The following is a 27,374-nucleotide window of genomic DNA, read 5'->3' on the forward strand; positions in this document are numbered from 1 at the left end:
TGGGCCCAAATCCATCGTTTTTTTGCACTCCACACCACCCTGGGTTAGACAATGGCGATATGCAAATCAGCTCTGACCCTGTTGCCCCATGGGAACAGTCCAGTCCGAACTACAAAAGCCATGTCCTTCCCAGAACGGAATCAAGCATCCGAGGACCGGACCGGTTTCGAGGTAACACCTCTCTTCAGCCCGGCTAGCTTGACTCCAAGTGGTGTGGAGTGCCTGGGACCCACGTCTGGGCATCCCCAGCGCACTTAGGGCGGCAATTGCAAAAACAACAAGTGATGGACTGAATGTGGATCAATGTCACACACTCCCCCAGTCAAAAGATCTGGGCCCAAATCCATCGTTTTTTTGCACTCCACACCACCCTGGGTTAGACAATGGCGATATGCAAATCAGCTCTGACCCTGTTGCCCCATGGGAACAGTCCAGTCCGAACTACAAAAGCCATGTCCTTCCCTTCCGTTCTGGGAAGGACATGGCTTTTGTAGTTCGGACTGGACTGTTCCCTTGGGGCACAGGGTCAGCGCTGATTTGCATATCGCCATTGTCTAACCCAGGGTGGTGTGGAGTGGAAAAACGATGGATTTGGGCCCAGATCTTTTGACTGGGGTGAATGTGTGACATTGATCCACATTCTGTCCATCATTGTTGTTTTTGCAGTAATCGCTCTAAGTGTACTGGGGATGCTCAGACGTGAGTCCCAGGCACTCCACACCACTGGAAGCAAGCTAGCCGGGCTGATGAGAGGTGTTACCTCGAAACCGGGCCGGTCCTCGGATGCTTGTTTCCGTTCTGGGAAGGACATGGCTTTTGTAGTTCGGACTGGACTGTTCCCTTGGGGCACAGGGTCAGCGCTGATTTGCATATCGCCATTGTCTAACCCAGGGTGGTGTGGAGTGGAAAAACGATGGATTTGGGCCCAGATCTTTTGACTGGGGTGAATGTGTGACATTGATCCACATTCTGTCCATCATTGTTGTTTTTGCAGTAATCGCTCTAAGTGTACTGGGGATGCTCAGACGTGAGTCCCAGGCACTCCACACCACTGGAAGCAAGCTAGCCGGGCTGATGAGAGGTGTTACCTCGAAACCGGGCCGGTCCTCGGATGCTTGTTTCCATTCTGGGAAGGACATGGCTTTTGTAGTTCGGACTGGACTGTTCCCTTGGGGCACAGGGTCAGCGCTGATTTGCATATCGCCATTGTCTAACCCAGGGTGGTGTGGAGTGGAAAAACGATGGATTTGGGCCCAGATCTTTTGACTGGGGTGAATGTGTGACATTGATCCACATTCTGTCCATCATTGTTGTTTTTGCAGTAATCGCTCTAAGTGTACTGGGGATGCTCAGACGTGAGTCCCAGGCACTCCACACCACTGGAAGCAAGCTAGCCGGGCTGATGAGAGGTGTTACCTCGAAACCGGGCCGGTCCTCGGATGCTTGTTTCCGTTCTGGGAAGGACATGGCTTTTGTAGTTCGGACTGGACTGTTCCCTTGGGGCACAGGGTCAGCGCTGATTTGCATATCGCCATTGTCTAACCCAGGGTGGTCTGGAGTGGAAAAACGATGGATTTGGGCCCAGATCTTTTGACTGGGGTGAATGTGTGACATTGATCCACATTCTGTCCATCATTGTTGTTTTTGCAGTAATCGCTCTAAGTGTACTGGGGATGCTCAGACGTGAGTCCCAGGCACTCCACACCACTGGAAGCAAGCTAGCCGGGCTGATGAGAGGTGTTACCTCGAAACCGGGCCGGTCCTCGGATGCTTGTTTCCGTTCTGGGAAGGACATGGCTTTTGTAGTTCGGACTGGACTGTTCCCTTGGGGCACAGGGTCAGCGCTGATTTGCATATCGCCATTGTCTAACCCAGGGTGGTGTGGAGTGGAAAAACGATGGATTTGGGCCCAGATCTTTTGACTGGGGTGAATGTGTGACATTGATCCACATTCTGTCCATCATTGTTGTTTTTGCAGTAATCGCTCTAAGTGTACTGGGGATGCTCAGACGTGAGTCCCAGGCACTCCACACCACTGGAAGCAAGCTAGCCGGGCTGATGAGAGGTGTTACCTCGAAACCGGGCCGGTCCTCGGATGCTTGTTTCCGTTCTGGGAAGGACATGGCTTTTGTAGTTCGGACTGGACTGTTCCCTTGGGGCACAGGGTCAGCGCTGATTTGCATATCGCCATTGTCTAACCCAGGGTGGTGTGGAGTGGAAAAACGATGGATTTGGGCCCAGATCTTTTGACTGGGGTGAATGTGTGACATTGATCCACATTCTGTCCATCATTGTTGTTTTTGCAGTAATCGCTCTAAGTGTACTGGGGATGCTCAGACGTGAGTCCCAGGCACTCCACACCACTGGAAGCAAGCTAGCCGGGCTGATGAGAGGTGTTACCTCGAAACCGGGCCGGTCCTCGGATGCTTGTTTCCGTTCTGGGAAGGACATGGCTTTTGTAGTTCGGACTGGACTGTTCCCTTGGGGCACAGGGTCAGCGCTGATTTGCATATCGCCATTGTCTAACCCAGGGTGGTGTGGAGTGGAAAAACGATGGATTTGGGCCCAGATCTTTTGACTGGGGTGAATGTGTGACATTGATCCACATTCTGTCCATCATTGTTGTTTTTGCAGTAGGCATAATGATGGTGGCACTTCCCGCATCCTGCCAGTAGGCAGCTTGAAGCCTATATTCACCAGCAAAGCAAATAGAATAAAGGCACTCCGTAGTAAGCTGTGGGACTTGATTGTTTAGTATAAAGAAAGTGGATGATTTAGCCACTTTCAGGCACCACTGAAGAAAGATGGAGAGAGGAATTCTCATTTTTAGACCCACCAGCCTCCACCTCAAGTCAATCTTAGAGAGAAGGTGGACTTTGACTCGGGCTAGTAATGGGAATACACAGTTGGACAGAGAGCTTCATGAAGTCACTCAACCTTTCACAGAAATTAAAGTGACTTCAAACCGGGGACAGTGGATAAACATGATGGCATTGTGTAAACAATGGTGCTCGAGCCGGAAATAGGTTTTGAGGAGCAGCCTAGCGTTATCTTTCCAAACTTGAGTGCAGATCCATTAGACGAAGAAGACATCACTGAGAATTAAAAGGGAATTACATGACCTGGAGATTGCTGCGCCGTGCAGCCACTCTCTCCCAGCCTGAAGGTATTTTATTGAAACAAATCATGTTTAGGCCTGACTTAACAGCGCTGCTGGTAACCTTAAGTGATGAACTGAAAATGAGCTACCGGGAACACTACTTGGAGAGGGGCTGGGGCCCCACCCATATTGATTACCTTGACTACAGCTTTTGAGTGGGCAGATATTGTGTGCATCGTCCCAAAGATGGCGTGTACTGCATTTCCTTTGGCTACTGAAGGGGTCCCCACACTCACTCTAGCTGTCTCTTTAAACGTAATTGCGATGCAGCGCGGAAGGGGAAATCATCATGACGTCATCGCATTTGCTGAGATGGTTTTCTTTTAACCATGCTGCGTGAATCAGCAGTGGTATGACCGCTATTAAACATTTTCTCCCTGGAGAAGCTCACAACAAATCCTAGCCGAAGCGTCCTGGCGTTATTTCAGATCACATTCTCTCTCGTGCTTGGCATGCGTTGTCCATCAGGGTAATCCTGTCGGACCCTGAGTGGACCTCACTCAGCTTCCTGCTCCCTCCCCAGCGCTGACCCCCACCCTCAAGCCCCAAGAAACCAGAGCTCCAACCTCTTACTCTGAAGGGGGGGAACCCAACTGCATAATTATTCGCTCCTTTCTCCCTCTCCGTTATCCTTCTCTGCTTCTGAGGGGCTTAGGGCAGAGCTGTTGAAATAAACATTTTCTATGAGATGAGCACACGCTTGCTTTTCTCTGGCCTCTCGTCTAGTCATCAGTAAAACGGCTGCCGTGCTCCGACCTCTTGGGTGCACGTTGTCCACCGGGCCAGATTCGATGCTGAGCATTGCCGAAGTCTTGTATTTCTGCTCTTAATTGACGCATAGATACAGTAATTAGAGGCACTTTAAACAAGCGGATGGATGCAAGGGCCGGACGCGGTCGGGCAGAAATGGCTGTCGCAAAGCTCCGATATTTTCGGAATCGGGGGTGTGTTTTTTGGTGAGTGACGGATGACGTCACAGATAGAAAGAACCTAAAAAACACGCCCCCGAATCCGAAAAAGACGGGATTTAAAGGGAGTGACACCACTCTACTCCAATGGCTAGCCAGCATTTACGAGGCCAGCCAATGGAGAAGAGGGGCGGGTTCAAGACCCCTACACTAAGAAACATAACATCTCGGAGCTCCGCCCACTGCTTACGCAGTGCGACGGAGTCCTCGACCTAAAAAGGATATACCTGAGTTATACCTGAAAGTATTTTTATTACAAACTGGATTCCTGTATTATCCAGTGAAAGAATAGATCTTGAGTACGCCTCCGTTAATTGGGGTTGAGTCCGCCCCGGTAGTATCATCTTACCAGGGTGGGATGAGGTAGCCTATGATTAAGCATGTGGGTTAGACCATCACATTCAAAATCTTTTTTTGACCCAAAGGCATCCAATAACCTGGAGATAAGTAGTTAGAAAAATGGATTACCTGTTCTGTCAATCGATTCACAGCACTCGTAATTTTTGATGTCTCAGGAGGAAGTGCAGTGTCTAAATCCTCCCATTTTTTCACTGTGATATGATGGCCCTGATTTCTTGACTAAATATCCTACACCAGAAGCTTCACCCAGCAAGGTGAACTCCTGTTTATTCCTTAGCACTTCCCGTATAGGGAGTCTAAGAAGAAAGTTATGGCGCTTATTTGTAGCTCTGCTCCTTCACTTCGGGGAGGTATAAAGTCATTGAGGAGCCACACTGGGCCACTTATCAGTGTGTGGGAGAATTGCTGGTGAAAGCTTTCCAGATCCAATCTGAAGCCTGGGAAGTAATCTAAGATGAGGAGTCTGCGGTTTGATGGATTATTCACCAGAAAGTGCTACCAAAGGTAAGTACCTTGATTTTTTTGATCATCATCATGATACCTGCCCTTTAACTCCTCACGTCCCTCTTGAGTCATTAATGCCTGTCAAGATATGTACTGCAATCCGACATTACAGCTGCTGTGGGTGAAATTAACAGAGTTATCCTCCATTCGGTAATTTTCAAGGAATTTCAAACAATATTTTGCCTATACAATGCTTTTGAACTGATTTGAAAAAACATTGTACCAAGTTAGTGATTTGTTTTTTCCGCTTCTTGTGAGTGGCAGGTATAGGTGTATGTTGAAATGGTATAAATTTAAAAAGAAAACTCTTTTTATTCTCCTAACATGTTCTACATTCTAGTTTTCCTTTCTTTTTCTTGCAGTTGTTAAACAAACCTGAAAACTGCTGTGGACTGAAGGAAAGTCAAGTGCTTTATTTGCTCAGTGATGTAGGTAAGTGCTTCGAAGCTCATCCTACTCTCCTATTTTTCCAAAATATACTGGAATGTTGCATCTGACAGGCCAGGCAGGGCAGAATTGTTTCAATCCTGCAGTACCTTTCACATGGCCGAATATCATGCCCTATTCCAGTTTAACCCCCCCAGACACATTAATTTGTGTTCCGTTTCATATTTCAGTTGGTTTTGATACACCATGCTCTGTGCTAAAAACTGTTTACTTTTCCGGTTTGCAGAAGGATTGAGGCCAAAGTACCAAAAGCATGCATCAGAATTTACAACCTTAACTGCTGTAAAATCTCCCTGTCTCATTATTTATATTGACAAAAAATTGTTTAAATGAGCTTAATTAGTCTTTAAACTCTACAGTTGTGATTCAACTGGCCTAATGGAAGAATTCCCTGTAGCTCTAACAGTTGTAAAAGGTGTGTGATTTATCATCATGGCTTGAATGTGCTCATCGCCTTTTGATTCTGACTCTTGTTGCACATGAATGTGGTCAGGTGAAAAAGGTGAACTTCCCCTTTGCCTTTTTTAGGTATATGTCTAAATTATGTGGCTATTAATTGAGTGACTTCAGTTAGGAAGAGAGTCATTCTTACACTGCACACAATATTCACCGGTTTGGCTGGATTAATAATTGCAGACTACATGCTGTTTCTCTGGGATACTTCTGCAACTGTAGAGTATTTTTCTGGTTCTGCTGATTAGTCCTCAGGTAAAAAAAAAAACATCTCAAAATAGCCTGTTCACTCGGGGCACAGATAGAGGAACCCAGGGAAGGAAGGGTGCAAAAATATAATGGGTGCTGAAGGAATTTAGACAGTTGAAGCAATCACTAAGTGGTCAACAGAAACACTATGGACTTCTGAAAACGAGTAGCATCAGATTCAATATTGCATCCAACAGAAACATATTCCAAAATTGCATACGTCTTGTTAACTCCCCTTGCAACCATGTGTGTGTGTACACACATACATACACACACATATGCATGCACCCACACACACACCTAAGATGTGCGCTTGTAAGAGATTGGTAATAAATGTTGAGGGAGGTGAGTACTCACCTGAAATACTAATTACAATGCCTATCTGGAAGAACCACTAAATTAACCTGAGCTCAACCTCCAGGTAGGTATGTCAAAGGGCAGACTGGTGTAACTTAGTGGCAATTTGTTAAGTATTTATTAAATACTAAAATAGAAACTAAGACAAAATGCAAAACAATAAACATCCCAAAACTAATTGGAAAAATCAACAAAATGTTACCAACATGATATAATCCAATAAGGGGAACAGGAGATATTCATTGTTAAAGTTTCAAGTACAAATAGTGCTAAGAAGCACAAAATGCCAGTGCTAGTCAATAGTCGTATGGAAGCACAGGTCAGTTACACTAACCAGGTTCGTCCTGATAAAATATATTTTCTTATGACTTTAGTCCTTTAAGTCTCAATCCACTACAGGTGTAGAATTCTAAACCCCTGTACTACCATAGGGAGGCAATTGGAAACTTTCAGGCTGGCAGACAGAGGTCAACTTGATAGTCCAGTCCTGGTCCAATTGCCACTGGGAAGCTGCAGGAAAAGGGCACTTGTACTTGTCCTGTCCCTGTAGGTTTACAGGAGGTCAGCCTTAGGACTTTTGACGTCCACTTCTTTGTTTTGGGTACAAGAGAGAGAGCAGGTTCAGTCTTTTAGGCTCTTCCCAGGTCTCAAACAACAGGTTCAGTCCCCTTTTGATCTTCCACAGGTCGAGGAGTGTTCTGAAGTAGGTGTCTAGAGAATGTTTATTTATGCTTTGCAAGAGCTAGTTGGTGGGAATGACATCTGGGGGGTACCCTACCTAACTGGGTAAAGGATCCCAGGGCTAACCCTACTAAATGTGGCCATTTTCAAGGTGAGAAACGTCTTCGGGCATACTACACGTTGGCTCTGAGGACTACGGTGTGTGCGGGAAGTGTACTATGTTAATCCTAGGTTCTCCCACATCGAATAGTAAAATCCAGTTTGAGGCAGGCCCCGTACCTACAACCTCAGAGACCGAAATCTGGTAGATCAAATTCAGCAACCAGACATAGATACACACGAATTGTGTTTGGCATCCTTTTTCCCTCCTTTGAAGTGAACCCAAGCACAAGCAGACCTGTCCAGGAGGTTTGGACACTCCAACAGGACTTGACACTGTGATGTCAACAAGAGGCCCACTGTGATTGGGGTCAGTCTGTCTTTGGGGATAAAAGAAGTGCCCAGCCCAAGTGTCACAATGCCCAGATAACATTTGACTGTGATAGAGAAAACCCTTCCCCTCTTTCAGAGCGAGTTACAATGTGACCAACCTCATGAATATTATTGAAGTGAGTCATAAATTGTGTCTCACTTTAATTGGTGGCCATGAGTGGGATGATGGCTTGCTAGGTAGAGAAGACCACTCAGTCTGTGATCGCCTTAAAATAAACTTAACGTTTTAAAAATGTAGCCCGTTTTAGAGGAAACAGTGCCTAGTTTATTTTTTATTTTAAAAAAAAGTTAATTTTGTAAGGTTGTTTGAGAGTTGTTAGTGGGTCACTGGTTCACTGCCTACTCCCCAACAAAGTTTATTTTTTATTTTTTTTTACATTCACAAGTGGGGAAGAGGTCCTAAGGGGCCCCTTCCCGTTTACGAATGGGATACAACGCTCACTCGGTGATCAGTTATTAGAAAGTTTTCACCAATGAATTTCAGCTGCAAAGCACGTAAACATTTATTACCTATTTTGTTATTTGAATGGGATGCCTACAAAAGGCCCCTTCCAAATAACAAATTGGTATGGGAATGGCAATCCCATTATAAGAGTCAATAAAAGTTTACAGACTCCTAAAATGGATTTAGTACATCAAAAAAAGCATTTCTATAGTCACAAACTCAGAATTGATTCCCAGTGTTAGACTAATCTTCTGATTTGTTACCTTTGCCTCCAATTGTAAAGCGCTCTGATATCCTTCGGGATCAAGTTTGTGCTATATAAAACTTTATAAATAAGTGTTAACAACTGTAAAAAATGCTTTGCACATCGGCCCAGAATGTATTATTAATTGATAATTATGCAATACAAAGAATTCATAACTGTGAATGGAAGCGTATGATTTGTGGTAGGGTGAACTTTAGTGAGTGGGAGACGGGATAAAAAAAATACTGTCAAATGGTATTTGTAGGAAGCCGTCTTTTTATGTGGTTTACCAAAACGAGGTACACTGTAGGAAGTCCAGATGACCCATATTGGCTTACAGGGCTTAAATTAATAATTTGTGGTATTTTGGGTGAGCAGTTTAGGCTTATCAGAGGGTAATGTTGAGCATTTGTTGAACATACAGAGCCAATAAATAAGACACACACTCAAGAAAAAACTCGAAACCCAATTTAGAAAAATAACAGGTATTATATATTTTCAAACACTAAGAACTTCGCAATTGGGTAAGTACTTTTTGAGTTATCAGTTTTTACTGGTAAGCAAAAATGTCATTCAAATGCATTTTTATGCAGTAATGCTTTTTTCCTGTGGAGAAAGAAACATATACTGCATACGGGTATTTGCAATTGTATCTCCGGGGGGTGGGGGGCGCTTGGTGTTCCCTTTAGGACTTAAGGTGGTAAGGGGTCAAGGTCACAAGATGCAGTTCGGGTTTACCTGCATGGAGTTTTCGCGTGCAGAGGTGCTGGACAGGTTGGTTGGTAGTCTTCCTCCCTACATCTCTAACAAAGGGGGACACCTAGAAACAGGTTGCAGAGTGGTACTTGGGGACAAGTCTGGGAGCTCCTAATGGGGGTGCTCCGTTTGTGAAGAACTTGGGAGCAGTGGGGCACAGTCGGTGTATGTGGACTTGGGCCAGGGAGGGCTCCGGTACAGGGGGTTTTGGTTGTCTGGGCCCTTGTGTCCAAGGTACTCACGGTCAGAACTACAAAGGACCGCTGGGCCATTCTGTGCTGGACTCTGCGATGCTGATGTCACTTGACGGCTGGTCAGTCTTTGTGGTGTTGGAATCAGGATTGGACTTCAACAAGTGTTGGTTGCTGCAAGAGGTCCGGTACACCGAGTATTGGTGCAGGGCGGCTCCTGGAGGTCCTGGCATCATCAACCCTGGTGGGGAGATGGATCTGACCTCTAGGGGCACGGTGGCTTCCTCCTGGGCATTTGCTGCGTCAGTGGACCTGGTGGTCAGCAAAAAGGTGAACCAGATGTTGTCAGTACCTGCAGGTTGCAGGAAAGTGGCACTCCACTTTAAGGTAGATGCTGACGGCTTGGCACAGTGCTGGTGGCCCTCTGAAGATTTTGGAGGTTGAGAAAATCAAAAAAGGGGGGGGGGGTGAAGAGGTGGTGCCAGTGGGCACCGAGGTGGGCACGTCCTCCTCTTATCAGGGTTGTAGTTTAATCAGAAAGGGCCACCTCACATTGGGTGGATGTGTATCCAGATGTCATTGGAATACAACATCTTTGTTAAAATACCCCTCACACACCAAAAGGGCCCTTGGTGTCATGCTTCATCATCGGGGTCTTCCCGTCCCTCTGCGGGGCGGGGCAGTGCTGCGACAAGCGGATACGCTGGAGCACCTTTAGATGGAGGTGCTATGTGTTTGGAGTGAGTGTCAGTGGGGTCAGGAGTGATATAAGTGTGAGTTAAAAAACACCTGGCCTAGTGGAAAAAACAATTTTATTCAACACTGGCTGGTATTATTAAAAGAAAAGTGAAGCGGAGAGATGGAGCAGGTTAATGGGCTCTCTCTCCTAAGTGGGTCAACATGTTTCGAGGCGCGAGGCCTCTTCGTCAGGACCTAGGGGAGATCCCCCTGTCACTCACTAGTGTTTCTCCACAAAGGTAGAAAAAAGTGTATGTACAAAAAAGTGAACAAAAAAGGACTATGTGAGTAACTACAAATTAATAATTACAACACATATGCTACCACACTAATAGTGTAGTATGCCTGCAAGGTAAGAACAATAGATTAAAAATGCGCCGATCCCAAGGTGCGCTTAACTCTAATTCACCTGTAATGAAAAATGAGAAACACACACAAACATACAAGGTAGGGGATCATGCATAAACTGTGAAGATTATTAAGGATTTCCTTCAGAAAACACACGGTCAGTCACACACAGAATAAGTAACACATGGTGGTTGGGAAAAAACAGGGATTAGAGGTATTCAAATGCATACTTATCAATGGGGGGGTCAATGCCTCATGAGCCAGCTTTTGACAGAAGGGTATGGTGGGGTCTCAACTACAGAGAGGGAGAAGAGGGAGTATAATGTAATTCAATCCCCACAGTTGTATATTACAGCTCCATAAGGTAAAGATGGTATACAGGCTTCATCTCAGTGGAGACGGCTATGCCGTACTTACTGTGCCCCTAGCACGCTTGTGCTTCCTCCTTCGTCCGCGGCTTCCGTGGATATGAGGGAGGCGGAGGGCGGCGTGTTTATATACTGGATAGTAATTGGTTAATTGATCAATTAGGCACTGCGAAAGCCCGCCGAAATTATAAGGGGCAGAAAGGTAACTACCGCGGGCGGCCATATTAAAGTGTTAGGTGGTTCCTATAGAAGTGGTAAGGATCTTCCCTACTCAGATCGGGTACCCGGTTGATATCCGGTACAGTCACGCATCTTAATTCTGAGGAAAATCTTAGCTCACTGGTATCCCGGGCTGGGAAGGGGAGTCGCTGGTAGCGCACAGTGCAGACCGCATTGTATCTGCGCATGTGCCGGAGCAACCGCACTCAGCGCATGCGCGTCGGGCGTTCGCTGATGCCGGCGCGCATGCGCACACTGACTCCAAGGTAGTGTCTCGTGTTTACATGCGCGACCCAGGAGGAATAACCAGTGGTATCGGGTTTAAACACATTATGGCTAGTGCAAGGCTAATACAGATGAAACTACTCCATATTGATATACTGTCTATACCAAGAATGTGTGAAAGAAAATACAATGTCCATTATGAGAGGACTAGAGGGGTTACAATTTACAGGTGCTGGGATACTCCAGAAAGAGTGTGTCAGTTGTTACGATATGTTTATGTATATAATCACATTAAAGTTCCTAAGGGGAACTTATACTGTAGTGCTTATATGCTTCAGTGGCCATTCTCTTAAAAGCTAAATTTCTTTTTTGGAGACAGAGGTGTCTGCAGTAGTATAACAACCAGCGAGCCCTAGGTATTCAGTTGAGCCCACGGGATGTCATCATTAAGGCCTGTGCGATGTGTCCCCAAACGGAACACCCAACGTTGTTCTTTTGATAGAAGGTCTCTATCATTGGGGAAGGCCTCAATGACAGTCCACTTAAGGTCATGGACATTGTGTCCTACTGTGGCAAAATGTGCAGACATCTTCGTAGTTGACCTGTTGCAGCGTACATTGCTGCGGTGTTCACCCATTCGAATTTTCACGGGTCTACTGGTCATACCTACATACTCCTTGTTGCACGGACACGTGATTAAGTACACCACATTGCGACTGTTGCAATTTGTGAAGGCTCGCTGCTCCCATGTAGACTGGTTAGAAAAAGTGATACTCTTGCTCTTCTTTGTGTATTGGCAAGAGACACATGTCCCGCAAGGATGGTGTCCACTGACCCCTGTGACTCTAGACGGTTCGATTTCCCCCGTTGCTTTTGGTCTGGTATGGACCAAGAGGTCCTTTAGGTTCGTTCCCCTCCTATGTGCAAACATTGGTTTGGGAAAACCCAGTTGGCCACATGATAACACCCTCCAATGTTTGTTCACGATCTTCGTGATCTGATTGGAGTTGGTGTTGTAGGTGGTTACGCAGATGGGGCGTAGATCAGGTTCTTTCGCTTCTGTGTCATCCAAGAGGGCTTCCCTGTTATTGCGTGCACGCTTGAGGCCTTTACGAACAATGTTCGCCGGGTACTGTCTGCCCAGGAGTTTGCACTCCAGGTCTGCTGCTTGTGTCTTAAAATCCTCTATGTTGCTACAGTTACGCCGTAAGCGGAGAAATTGTCTGTACGGAAGGTTCTCACGCAAGTGGCGCGGGTGGAAACTACTGTACAAAAGCAGACTGTTCTTGGCTGTGGGCTTGAAGTGAGTGCTAGTTGCAAGTTTGCCTCCTTTGGGGAAGATGTTCAGATCTAGAAACACCAGATTCTCATTGGAAGCAGTGTGAGTAAATTTAAGGAACTGATCTTGTTGGTTCAGCCAGTTCATGAAGCAGGTGACAGAGTCTAGGTCGCCCCTCCAGATGACAAAAATGTCATCTATGTACCTCTTCCATGTAAGTACATGATGCCTATGGGGGTTGCTCTGATCCAAAATTTTGGTGGATTCCAGGTGGTGTACGTAAAGACCTGCCAGACTAGGAGCACAGGTGCTCCCCATACTGGTTCCGTGTCTTTGGAGGTAGTAAGTGTCCTCATATTGAAAAAAGTTCTTTGTGAGGGACAAAGAGATGCATTCGAGGACCACTTGTCTGGGGGTGTGGTAATCCCATGGTGTGGAGAATAGTACTTCCTCTATTATCTCCAAGGTTTCTCTATGTGGAAGACTCGTATAGAGGCTTTCCACGTCAAGTCCCACAAGAAGATCGTGTTCTGGGTCAAAGGGAACATCCTTGATTACTTGGAGGACTGCCTTAGTATCCCTTAGATAGGTATCAGTGCTCTGCACCATTGGACGGAGGAATGCGTCTGCAAACTTAGATAATGGTTCCAAGATCGAGTTTATGCCAGACACTATCGGACGCCCAGGTGGATACGGGGCGTCCTTGTGAATCTTGGGTATAGTGTAAAAGTACGGTACTTTGGGTTTGTCTTGGATTAGAAACTCACTCTCTTTTCTAGTCAGCCAATCGTGAGCTCTGGCTTCCTCAATCATTATCAGGATCGAGATCCTCACTTCCTCAGTTGGATCTTCTCGTAGTACCTGGTAGTTACGCCCATCGTTCAACAGTTTCCTGCATTCCCTGTCATAGTTACTATAGGTCTGTACAACCGTCGCCCCACCCTTATCGGCTGGTTTGATTACTATAGTTTGGTTATTTGCAAGTTCCTGTAGTGCAACCTGTTCCTGTCTAGACGTGTTCCGAAAGGAGATCTTGTCACCGTTGGGTAACTTCTCTAGATCTTCCATTACTGCTTTTTCGAAAGTCAGGAGTACAACAGGCATGGTGGAGTCTAACGGGGTAAAAGTTGACTTTTTCTTTAGTCCCGTGTCAGACTCTTCGGTACCTACGTTGGTAGAGTCCTGGAAAAAAGCCCGAAGTTTGAGTTTCCTCATGAACTCTTTCATCTCTTGGCAGATTTTAAATTTATCCATTTTGTTCGTGGGGACATAGCCGAGCCCTTTTGACAGAACCTTCTCTTGGTCTTCTGTTAGCTCTTGGTCCGACAGGTTCACTACTAGGTTCCCCGGCTGGTGGAGGCTGTTTGGCTCCGGGTTGATACACCTGGTACAGTCTCTGGTGGTTGGTTCCAATGAACCTGATTTCCTTTTCGATTTCTTCCCCTTCTGGGGCCTCGGCGCTGGCCTAAAAAAGGCTGCTGCCCATAGTAGTTAAACTGGGGAGCCTGTGGGTCCCAAGGTTGGAAGGGATGACCCATGAAGGGTGGAGCCGGTGGGTATTGCATATAACCTGGGGGTGCTTGGTATGGTATCCATCCTCTTCCACCCCTTGGGAATTGTCCTCTGAACGAGGGTTTTCCTCTGTTTGCACCCTGATTGCTATTCCTACTCGAGTTAGAGCTATTCGAGCTAGTATCAGAAAGGTTGGTGTCTTGATCACTGCTTTGACTTCTTGACACATAGTCTTTCTTAATGTATGGGTAAATCCGCTCATGTGTGAACTCCTCTGTGTGTTTTTTATGTTTTTTACTTTTACTTTTTTTCAGAGTGAGTTCGAACTCGGTAATTTCTTGGTTTAGTTCCTCGAGTCGTTTTTTCAGGGCAGTGGGGGATAGGTACTTGCAAATAACCAAACTATAGTGATCAAACCAGCCGATAAGGGTGGGGCGACGGTTGTACAGACCTATAGGAACTATGACAGGGAATGCAGGAAACTGTTGAACGATGGGCGTAACTACCAGGTACTACGAGAAGATCCAACTGAGGAAGTGAGGATCTCGATCCTGATAATGATTGAGGAAGCCAGAGCTCACGATTGGCTGACTAGAAAAGAGAGTGAGTTTCTAATCCAAGACAAACCCAAAGTACCGTACTTTTACACTATACCCAAGATTCACAAGGACGCCCCGTATCCACCTGGGCGTCCGATAGTGTCTGGCATAAACTCGATCTTGGAACCATTATCTAAGTTTGCAGACGCATTCCTCCGTCCAATTGTGCAGAGCACTGATACCTATCTAAGGGATACTAAGGCAGTCCTCCAAGTAATCAAGGATGTTCCCTTTGACCCAGAACACGATCTTCTTGTGGGACTTGACGTGGAAAGCCTCTATACGAGTCTTCCACATAGAGAAACCTTGGAGATAATAGAGGAAGTACTATTCTCCACACCATGGGATTACCACACCCCCAGACAAGTGGTCCTCGAATGCATCTCTTTGTCCCTCACAAAGAACTTTTTTCAATATGAGGACACTTACTACCTCCAAAGACACGGAACCAGTAAGGGGAGCACCTGTGCTCCTAGTCTGGCAGGTCTTTACGTACACCACCTGGAATCCACCAAAATTTTGGATCAGAGCAACCCCCATAGGCATCATGTACTTACATGGAAGAGGTACATAGATGACATTTTTGTCATCTGGAGTGGCGACCTAGACTCTGTCACCTGCTTCATGAACTGGCTGAACCAACAAGATCAGTTCCTTAAATTTACTCACACTGCTTCCAATGAGAATCTGGTGTTTCTAGATCTGAACATCTTCCCCAAAGGAGGCAAACTTGCAACTAGCACTCACTTCAAGCCCACAGCCAAGAACAGTCTGCTTTTGTACAGTAGTTTCCACCCGCGCCACTTGCGTGAGAACCTTCCGTACGGACAATTTCTCCGCTTACGGCGTAACTGTAGCAACATAGAGGATTTTAAGACACAAGCAGCAGACCTGGAGTGCAAACTCCTGGGCAGACAGTACCCGGCGAACATTGTTCGTAAAAGCCTCAAGCGTGCACGCAATAACAACAGGGAAGCCCTCTTGGATGACACAGAAGCGAAAGAACCTGATCTACGCCCCATCTGCGTAACCACCTACAACACCAACTCCAATCAGATCACGAAGATCGTGAACAAACATTGGAGGGTGTTATCATGTGGCCAACTGGGTTTTCCCAAACCAATGTTTGCACATAGGAGGGGAACGAACCTAAAGGACCTCTTGGTCCATACCAGACCAAAAGCAACGGGGGAAATCGAACCGTCTAGAGTCACAGGGGTCAGTGGACACCATCCTTGCGGGACATGTGTCTCTTGCCAATACACAAAGAAGAGCAAGAGTATCACTTTTTCTAACCAGTCTACATGGGAGCAGCGAGCCTTCACAAATTGCAACAGTCGCAATGTGGTGTACTTAATCACGTGTCCGTGCAACAAGGAGTATGTAGGTATGACCAGTAGACCCGTGAAAATTCGAATGGGTGAACACCGCAGCAATGTACGCTGCAACAGGTCAACTACGAAGATGTCTGCACATTTTGCCACAGTAGGACACAATGTCCATGACCTTAAGTGGACTGTCATTGAGGCCTTCCCCAATGATAGAGACCTTCTATCAAAAGAACAACGTTGGGTGTTCCGTTTGGGGACACATCGCACAGGCCTTAATGATGACATCCCGTGGGCTCAACTGAATACCTAGGGCTCGCTGGTTGTTATACTACTGCAGACACCTCTGTCTCCAAAAAAGAAATTTAGCTTTTAAGAGAATGGCCACTGAAGCATATAAGCACTACAGTATAAGTTCCCCTTAGGAACTTTAATGTGATTATATACATAAACATATCGTAACAACTGACACACTCTTTCTGGAGTATCCCAGCACCTGTAAATTGTAACCCCTCTAGTCCTCTCATAATGGACATTGTATTTTCTTTCACACATTCTTGGTATAGACAGTATATCAATATGGAGTAGTTTCATCTGTATTAGCCTTGCACTAGCCATAATGTGTTTAAACCCGATACCACTGGTTATTCCTCCTGGGTCGCGCATGTAAACACGAGACACTACCTTGGAGTCAGTGTGCGCATGCGCGCCGGCATCAGCGAACGCCCGACGCGCATGCGCTGAGTGCGGTTGCTCCGGCACATGCGCAGATACAATGCGGTCTGCACTGTGCGCTACCAGCGACTCCCCTTCCCAGCCCGGGATACCAGTGAGCTAAGATTTTCCTCAGAATTAAGATGCGTGACTGTACCGGATATCAACCGGGTACCCGATCTGAGTAGGGAAGATCCTTACCACTTCTATAGGAACCACCTAACACTTTAATATGGCCGCCCGCGGTAGTTACCTTTCTGCCCCTTATAATTTCGGCGGGCTTTCGCAGTGCCTAATTGATCAATTAACCAATTACTACCCAGTATATAAACACGCCGCCCTCCGCCTCCCTCATATCCACGGAAGCCGCGGACGAAGGAGGAAGCACAAGCGTGCTAGGGGCACAGTAAGTACGGCATAGCCGTCTCCACTGAGATGAAGCCTGTATACCATCTTTACCTTATGGAGCTGTAATATACAACTGTGGGGATTGAATTACATTATACTCCCTCTTCTCCCTCTCTGTAGTTGAGACCCCACCATACCCTTCTGTCAAAAGCTGGCTCATGAGGCATTGACCCCCCCATTGATAAGTATGCATTTGAATACCTCTAATCCCTGTTTTTTCCCAACCACCATGTGTTACTTATTCTGTGTGTGACTGACCGTGTGTTTTCTGAAGGAAATCCTTAATAATCTTCACAGTTTATGCATGATCCCCTACCTTGTATGTTTGTGTGTGTTTCTCATTTTTCATTACAGGTGAATTAGAGTTAAGGGCACCTTGGGATCGGTGCATTTTTAATCTATTGTTCTTACCTTGCAGGCATACTACATTATTAGTGTGGTAGCATATGTGTTGTAATTATTAATTTGTAGTTACTCACATAGTCCTTTTTTGTTCACTTTTTTGTACATACACCTTTTTCTACCTTTGTGGAGAAACACTAGTGAGTGACAGGGGGATCTCCCCTAGGTCCTGACGAAGAGGCCTCGCGCCTCGAAACATGTTGACCCACTTAGGAGAGAGAGCCCATTAACCTGCTCCATCTCTCCGCTTCACTTTTCTTTTAATAATACCAGCCAGTGTTTAATAAAATTGTTTTTTCCACTAGGCCAGGTGTTTTTTAACTCACACTTATATCACTCCTGACCCCACTGACACTCACTCCAAACACATAGCACCTCCATCTAAAGGTGCTCCAGCGTATCCGCTTGTCGCAGCACTGCCCCGCCCCGCAGCGGGACGGGAAGACCCCGATGATGAAGCATGACACCAAGGGCCCTTTTGGTGTGTGAGGGGTATTTTAACAAAGATGTTGTATTCCAATGACATCTGGATACACATCCACCCAATGTGAGGTGGCCCTTTACGATTTTGGAGGTTGAACAGATGAAGGATGAGTCGGGTTGTTGTCATTGTTGGGACAGGAGCTGGCAGGCAGGGTTTGGCGCCTAAGTCCACCAGTAGTCCACAGTTCTCACTTCTTTTTTGGCTCTTTTTTGTCCTTCTTTTGTCAGGTGAATTTGCTTTCCTATTGTCAGGGGGCCAATTATATACTCAATTTAGGGGCGTTACGGGGAGTGTAGAGTAATAGCCAATGGGCTACTTACCCATGGGGTCATTACACCCCCTATATGTCGACTTCCTGCAGGGAGTGGGCATAACCCTGTGCCATCAAAATCAAAATGGTGGAACTCTTCTCTCGTGGAGCACATCAGGCAGCCCACCTTAGGGCTGTGACTAGCCTGGTGGTGCAACACGCCTACTTGCATAGCTGATTTCCTGCTTCACCTGGTCCCAAATGGGCCCCAGGGCAAGGGGGTGTCCTCTCCCAGGTCTGGGGGAATGCATATCAAAGGCGGCAGAGTCTTAGAAGCCTATGGCCTTGGTATGCAGATTCACAAGCCATTCTGCTGGTGCAGGCCAGAGCAGGCATTGTTTTTGACCTCTGAGAGCCTAAGGTCTCCCCTCCCGGGGGTCAGAAATTTGTCTGTAGTGGCAGGTTGGAAGATGCCAGTCAGCAGCACACTAAGATGCTGGTTTGTTTTCAGGGGGCACCACTAAGGTGCCCTCTGGGTGCATATCTTAATACAGTTACAAGCCACATGTGCCAAAAGAGTCGACAACCTTATTTACTGCATGTAGCAGATCAGGCATAGGATTTAATCAGTGTGAACACTACAGAAAAAGATTTCATGCAACATTCCAAACAACTTCAGTCCTTGGTTTTTTAAATTTTGTGTGTGAAAAACGGTATATTATCAGAAGAGCTCCATCAATAAGCTAGGAAATTGCACTAAATGTTACTTTACAGTCCAATAGATTATGCCAACCAGAGCAGACATATACTGTCCGTGGAAATGGAAGCACCGACTTTCAACACTTTGACTCACAATTTTCGAATTCTTTATAGTGTTGTTTCTGTTGCTAATAGGCATGACCATTAATTGATGCCATCAAATACTGAAGAATGTATTGTATACTGTTCAAGGCTCGATTTAGAAGGTTTGCATTAAAAATATGAAACTGTCTAGACGTATAGGTTTGTGTAATTGAAATCTAAATCACCAAAGCACCGGTTGCATGCATATAAATTGTGATCCAAATGTTTTTACTATAGAAAAAAAGTTATTTGTTCAGGCTAGGCCACTACTAAGTTTTCAGTTGTACTTGTTTTTGTCTTCCGATTGTGCAAAATTGCAGGTAAAAATGTTTGTCTTACAAGAAATGTTATTCCTCCTAGGAAGATGGTATGAGGTTAATCCTTAATGTAGAGACATTCTTTTATTTTTCTTTGGTAAATGTAAATGTAGACATGTCCTTATTTATCTAATGTGTATACTGATTTTGTTTTTGTCTTCCGATTGTGCAAAATTGCAGGTAAAAATGTTTGTCTTACAAGAAATGTTATTCCTCCTAGGAAGATGGTATGAGGTCAATCCTTAATGTAGAGACATTATTTTATGTTTCTTTGGTAAATGTAAATGTAGACATGTCCTTATTTATCTAATGTGTATACTGATTTTTGTGAACGCTAAATTAGATGTCACAATTTTTCAATAATCATTTGAATATATATGCAATAATAGTTTAGAGAGAGGTCCTTTCCCAGAACAGAGGATGTGATCAGAGCGCCCATGATCAAACCCAAAGCTACAACCCAATCAGCCAAGCCACGTGTATATCTCCTTGAGAAAGATACCTGTCCTTCACTAGTGTAAGTATTGTAAATTGGTTCATACCTTACGAAAGAGAGGTTTTACCATGGTAATGCACTGCTAGGCGAAGCTCCTGCTCATTCCCCTAAACTGAATTTTAACGTTGCTGATATTGATGCTGCTAACATAGGGCGAGGGAAGAGTTGGAATAGTCCCTGGCTTCTGCATCAAACCACTCTCCCTTCTTGGAGCCTGTACTTTCAAGCTCGCGAATAAAAACTCACTGCCACCGACAGTAACTGCGCAATTATCAGCCACAGCTTTGAAGAAAGAAATCTTCCTGGGAGGACGTATGGGCCAGCAGTTACTCATCATTGTCTACAGCAGGGAGCAGCAGAGACCCCCGCCTCCTCATCTGCTCCACCTGTCAACAACATGGCAGATTCACCAGCTAGCAGCTAATCAAAATGTATGCTATTAATAATGAATGCTGATCAAGTTTACAGTTTGAACATTACTTTAATACATTCATAATGTTTCTTGGTGTAATTCAAGACACTAAAAGAGAAAATACATGGGTGTACTACACATTTTGACAACTTGTCCATGGTTAAACTATGACATTTTAGTTTTTGTGTTAATTAAAAAGAAATATATATCATCCCTTCCAAAGGTTACAGATTGAAGTCGACATAAGGTTTGAACTCTTATAAATGTGGATGTCATAGGTAATTTCTCTCTCCTTAATACACAGTATGGTTTGCCTTTCAGGTTCTGGTATCCAATACTTACACAAAAATCGAATCATTCATCGAGATTTGAAACCGGAGAACATTGTCCTCCAGGAGTGCAGTGGCAAGGTATGACGTGGGAGTTAAATGGGCAGGTTGCAGAGACATTTTAGAATGCAGTGTGCTGGTGTGTTTCATTTGTGTATTATGGATTTCCCAAGTTCATATTAGTGTACCTCTTATGCATATCATTATTTGATGAAAAACCTTTGTGGTCATAATGTCATGGTTGCAATTTCACTTTATCACAAAGGGAAAGTTGGAGGTACAACTATTGCATAATCTCTTGTCAGAAAAGCATGAATGGGGGAGGGGGCTGGGGCGTGACAGGGTTGTGTCTGACTTGGACAGTAGCCTAAATCCTAGGTTAAGTTAGTTTTCAACTTATATTGATTGAAGAAGCCTCACCCACAGTTTTGTGGCATGCGTCATTATTGGCAACCTCACCCCACCCAAATAAGGTTGGTATGATCAGGGCGGACTCGACATCAGTAGGAGGGAGTTGTTGTTAAGAGATAAACTGGATAAAGGTGTCATCCCGATTGATATAAAAATACCTTGCAGTTGACTAAAAGAGAAATAAGTTTATTAGTAGGTAGTCTCGGGTATGATTAAAAAGAAAGAAGTAAGAGTAGATGATGAATGGGTACAATCGCACCTTCACCCATTTAAAGCCAACTTGTTTCTGCCCATACTTGTGCCAATCTGTGGTGAAGGGCGTTCATCACAGCAAAAAAGATCCCCTGCTCCTAGTGCTATCTATAACATTCAAGTGTGGAGAAAGGAATTTCCTTCCTCCGCGACAGATTGGAATAAGATAAACCTAGGGAATAAAAAATATTGTTTATCTATGTATACCATGCGCAAATAATAATTGACGAGAGAATGCACTGCGAGTTCCTAACACCACATGACGAAAAGCCCACTGGCTGCACTGCACTGCAAACAAAAATGGGTAAACTCATTCATAGATGCTGTCACTTATCCTAACTTTGGGTTACTAGAGCTTTGTGATCTGGGTGGAGGAAGGCACTTCTGTAGTCGCACACTTCAGGCAGAAAAGGCCATTGGTTACAAGAATTAAAGAACATCACACACAACTAATGCTGTGCCATCCATTCTAGTGGGATATCAGTATTAAAAGTGGGGCGCTTTATTTGACATGCAGATAGTGTTCTTACCACATAAATCTGTGCTTGCATAAAAAGGCCATTAAAAAAACTCATTACATAAATCATATTAATGCTGCTGCAGTATGATCACAGACAGTAATGAATACCCCAATGTAGCATAACCTACACACTGTAAGATGTATTCAGGGTAATCAACATTGATGGGAGGGGGCACTCCTATATAGTTCAAAAGAGTAGCTGCACACAAGCATATAGAGGCTCATAGTAGGGCTCGCATGTGAGTAATTATCCATTTATCTCACAAAAAATCAGCGTAGTCTTTTTCTGCATACATAGTTCAGATCTGAGATTTGAAATAAGGGTGCCCCCTACTTGGCATAGCCTTCATGCTGCGATGGCTCCTATTGCCTCAAGTGCTTGTAAGAGGGAACTTTCGTTCCTAGTCACAATTTCTTCTGCTTTTGCATAAACCATGCCGGGTATACCTGTGTGGTGAACAAACGCTCTTATCCTTACCAGACCACAACACCAAACAGCGATTTAACCATCATTAGCTTCTATGATCACAATATATAGAAATAATGGGTTTTGTGACCATTGGTAGATGCACAAGCAGAGTTTTGGTTCTATGACAACCACAATGCTTTAATTTCCTAGCTTAATTTTTGTGGCATGTGTAGCTGGAGATACAAATGCTGTGCTTACTTCTGCAATATAGTATTGGGTTTGGATGTGCACAACTTGTTTTTCTTTGAAATAAGTCTACTCGAGTCGCAGGACCTAGCGACTCCACCTATTGATTGTATTGTGAGTGCTCATTGACTCCATTGTTAGATTTTAGTGCAAGATTTGCAAATGGAGCACGAAGAATATAGGTAAAAAAATGGCCATGCGAAGCAGATAAATAAGGGTAACTAAAGAAAGGAGATATATGCTCAGGTGACCGGTGGGCCCATGTGAAACTGCAGCACTACATGCCACGAACAGATGCTTCCAAAGTAACACTTTCAGTATGTGGCTTGTGTAACTGTAGATACACAATCTATGCATAAACTGTAATAACAAACAGCTGGCTCATGAGGGATATATTTTACCAATTCCTTTGTCGATTATAGTCTGTTAGTTACTATTGGACTTCATTTACTTATTTTAACATGTAGTTTTAATAATTGTTTCAAAAGACTACCAGAGATAGCTGTAAATCCGTTCGTTATTTCTTATTTTTATATTTCAAAATAATGGCAATATCTATATTATTAGAAAAAAACCAAAATCTTTCCTCATATTGTATTTTTTTTGCAAAAACAATGGTGGCCCAGGCCTTGCTTTATATGCTACGTCTGTCTCATAGGTCATCCACTTATATATCCAATCAACCACAAGTATAATGTCCATATACTATACACATGATGTTTTTAGACTGCTGTTTCTTGTACCAATATTTCTTTGCATCTTTTGTGGAGCCCTTATAGATTGTAAAGCAGTCCTCCCAAAAGCAGTGGCTTAGCCTGAGGATGTTGAAGTGGACAAAAAGTGTGCGTAAGACAGCTTGGCGACCTAGAAGTAGTATTGCACATAGGCATTTGGTAGGCCCTCAGATCTGTCCCCTCTTTGGTTTCAAAAAGACAATCCTGCTTCTCGTCAGTTTACACCTGTTGCGTTCAATTAGACTCTGTGTCGGTTACATACCGCTCAACTCCCACTGCCCGGGTTGAGAATGTCCCCGTGATGGAAAGGACTCCAATTTGATTCTTGTCACACCAAGTATCTGAGGCCAACTGCCACGAAGTCTGTAATCTCGGTTTGTCTCCCGACCACTGAGTGGGCTCCTGTTCGGCATGTCTTACATTCCATAACAAAAAGACTCTTTGGAATCGATGTGCTCGTCGCCTCTCCTCTTCCGCCATGGTGCATAGACGAGAGGTGGAAGACTCTGGATATCCTTGGAGGGTCTGAGAATTCTGATATTAAAGAAGTTGGATGCTCGATGCAACGAAATCGAACCAGCATTTTTGCTGGAAAGTGCTGACTCCAAGATGGAAGGCTTAGCAGCAGCAAAAGACCGCAGTGAGGCCTAATGCTCGCCTTACTCACCACCTAGAGACGCCAGCCCTGAGCTCCTGTGCTGCCCATGAGGCCTCAAATGTGACACTGCTTTCCAGCCATGGTCGACACCACGATTCTGAATGCACGCGATGTCCATTCCAAATTCGGGGCTGGAGTCCTTCTCGAAGCTCAAAGCCTAATCTACTGCTTTGGCGCCAGATCCAAAGCCACACCCTGGCCCACACTCTGGCTCTAAAGGGGTGGGGCCGACGATTATGACCCTATTGCACCAAAACACTCTGAGCCAAAGGCAAGTTTAGTGCAAAGACTCACCGACCTGAGGCATTTGGTGCGGAGATCGAGCTCGACGCACTCCCATCTGGACTATTTTCCACCGTTGCCTCCCTCTGCGGCGTGGGAAGGCTTCGGGTATCCAATTCTCAAATGGCTGCCGAAACATCTGAATGCTTGGCAGCAGTAGATCCATATCCAGCCAGGCACTGGTAGGATCCTGGCAGAGCCCCCACAGGTTGCCAAAGGACTCTGTTCCTCAAAAGAAGTTGTTGATATTTGTGGAGGCCATCAACCCACCTGTGCTCACCCCTATGAAGCAAGATGAAGCTATGTCTCTTGTGTCTCCTGCTTTTCCTCCCTCTTCTCTGTCCTCCTCACCCCCGTACTTCCTGTGTTGCCTTAAGAGTCACCACAGCACTCACTTCGGGTTCCTCACACTTTGAGGGAAGGGGGCAGTTCTAGACTCCATTATGTCCCAATTCATGACCCAAAGGGCCCGGACCTTTGAGACTATTATGATTTTGAACCACCTTTAGATACAGACACAGATTTGTACCCTGCCTTCCCCTCCAGATGATGTCAAAGCATATCATGAGGTTCTACACAGGGCTTCCATATTCCAAATTGTCAAACTCCACATGCCACAAGAAAAGGGTGATTTCCTTGTAGAAACCGTCTCCTCCACCCAATGCTTCCTCCAATTCATCCCGATGCTAAAGAGGGTCATTAAACCTGCCATGGAGATTTTCAAGGAGCCTGTTAAGTTGAGAGTTAATACGCCTTGGGTAGATAAGAAGCACAAGGCCTCCCCTAGTGACCCTCCATACATTCATGGCCCGTTACTTCCTGACTCTCTGGTGGTACATACTGGCAGAAAGTGAGCAAACAGGCAGAGCACCAATAATGCACCCTTCCTGATCGGGAGGGCAAGAAGATGTGGATGAGGGTGACGGCACGGTACGCTGAACATTGACGAATAGCTAATTTCATCGACTTGGTCTCCCGATACGATTGTGTGCACTGGGTTCAAATGGTGGACTTGATGGAATATCTCCCAGAACAGTACCACAAAAAAGGGCAGCAATTAGTGGCAGAGGGGAATGTTATCACTAACACTCGCTGTGCTTTAGATGCCGCGGATAGAGATGCTCACACTATTAACTCCAGCATTCTCTTGCGATGCTATGCCTGGCCAAAGGTTTCCAGTTTCAAACCAAAGGTACAGCAACATCTACTAAATGTGCCTTTCGAAGGCCAGCGTCTCTTTGGCCCTTAGGTCAATGAGATGCTTGAAAAAGTAAAAAAAAAAGTGATACAGCAAAAGCTATGGGCACCCTCCAAACACCGCCCAGTCGAGGTTCCTTTTGGCACTCATAGTTTTGCGGCGCATCTAAGACACCCACTCCAGAACCCTCTTCCACTTTCACTTAGCCACTGCACCATTCCTCTTCGCAGGGTTACTACTACAGGAATGTACACCGGGGCAACAATGGCAATGGTTTGAGGTTAGGGTGCAGCCCCAAAAGGAACCACCCACCCCTCAAAGCAGTGACGCCCTTTGACTTTTTTCCCCGATCACAAAACACCTGCTGGGGGACGACTGCTGGGGTTTCTGCCCCGCTGATTAAAAATCACCCCAGACCATTTGGTTCTTGATTTCATTCAAGGGGGGGTATTGTCTGGACCTTGCACAAATACCTCCAAACTTCCTCCCTCGCCTACACAAATTGTTGAAGAACCTCTGCACCTCTTTCATGAGGAGGCAAATGCCCTCCTTGGCAAGACATCACTAGAGCCTATTCTGCTTCAACACTGTGGAAAGGGTGTATACTCTCTCTACTTTCTTATCCCAAAGAAAGACGTTCCGTCAGGCTCATTCTCGATCTCGCTAAAAAATATAATCGTTGCAAAACTTCCACATGATGACTCTACAGGGCGTCATAACAATTGCAGAAAAAATGACTGTCCGGGATCTGAAGGACGCCTGCTTCTACATACCGATCCGCCCAGCAGATCACACATTTCTGATGATTGAATTCATAATGGTGTCCATGTACCACAAAGTGCTCCCCTTTGGGTTACCACTGCACCAAGAGCCTTCACCAAATGTCTGGCTGTGGTGGCCACTCATCTCAGGAGGAGTGGCATCCACATGTTCCCTTACCTAAACGACTCCCTGATCAAGACCACCACGCAACTACTCTGACGAAACCCAGAGTGTGCTGGGTGTGAATTGTGGACTGGGTGTGCGCTAGACAACCTGACCAAATACCACCCTCAACCCCTTCAAATACAGGCTCTTCATTGGGGCTCTCCTAGATGCGCCCGTGGCAAAAGCTTATCTCAGCCTTGCGTACAAGCCTTCCAAAGTGTGCTGCCTCTATTTAGCCAGATCGGCAAGTAGCAGAAATGTGATGCGCCTTGTAGGGATGATGACGTCTTATTTTGCTATAGTCCCTCGTGCCTGGCTTCACATGCGTCTGTTACAGGAGTGCTTAGCGGCACAGTGGCCTCAAGCGGACGGTCACCTTGAAGATCTAATGTTGGTTTGGGACAGCACACATTGGTCTCTGCAGTGGTGGAATACAAACAACCCGTTGCAGGGGCACCCCTTCCTGAACCCAGTTCCGCAAGAGACCATCACCATGGATGCCTCCTTACAGGTTGGGAGCGCATCTCAATTGTCTTACTATTTAGGGGCAGTGGACCTCCTGTCCAGCAAACTCTTCACATCAATCACCTAGAGCTGCTAGCCATCCAGCCCACTCTCCAGGTTGTCAACCCTCTCATTCAAAAATAAGTCCTGATACGCACAGACAACATGACTACCATGTCTTCCTTAAAGAAACAATGGGGTACACAGTCACCGCAGTTATCGAGTGTAGCCCCAAGCATCTGGCAGTGGGCAATCCATCACAGTCATTTCATTTCATAAGGCTTTATTCGGAACAAAAAAACATGTCCATAAAAGCACACAAATAATGATTAAAAATCAAATAACAGTTACAATACAATTACATTTACAATTAGACAATCAATGTTTAAAAGAAAACATAATATACAGGCGGGGACAGAATAAATATTTAAAAACTCATGCTTTGCCTGACACTAATTGCTTTAAGCAGGAAAGTAGCAGTAAAAAAACAAACATCAGGATGGTGCAAGTTAAAAAGCAATTTCATAGAATCATGAACTGTCCTGACACCAAACTTGACGAAAATAGGTTTTAAAAAAGTTTTACGGAAATTCCCATACAATTGACACAGCAGAAGAAAGTGCATAGTGCTTTGTGCAGAGATATTGTCACACGG

General features: G+C 45.3%; 1 protein-coding gene across 2 annotated transcripts in view; it reads left to right on the forward strand.

Annotated features, from left to right (window-relative positions):
• The window catches only part of CHUK (component of inhibitor of nuclear factor kappa B kinase complex), a 559,943-nt gene that overhangs the window by 175,327 nt on the left and 357,242 nt on the right, over positions 1-27,374 (forward strand). For both annotated transcript variants that reach the window (XR_013594756.1, XM_078642754.1), the window contains exons 4-5: positions 5,355-5,424; positions 20,571-20,659. Coding sequence is in view for 1 of the 2 variants with exons in the window: in XM_078642754.1 (XP_078498880.1) it covers positions 5,355-5,424; positions 20,571-20,659 (159 nt within the window). In the remaining variant the exon portion in view is untranslated. The remainder of the gene's footprint in view (positions 1-5,354; positions 5,425-20,570; positions 20,660-27,374) is intronic.

Source organism: Lissotriton helveticus, chromosome 5_1 (assembly GCF_964261635.1).
Source record: "Lissotriton helveticus chromosome 5_1, aLisHel1.1, whole genome shotgun sequence".
Taxonomy (NCBI): Eukaryota; Metazoa; Chordata; class Amphibia; order Caudata; family Salamandridae; genus Lissotriton; species Lissotriton helveticus.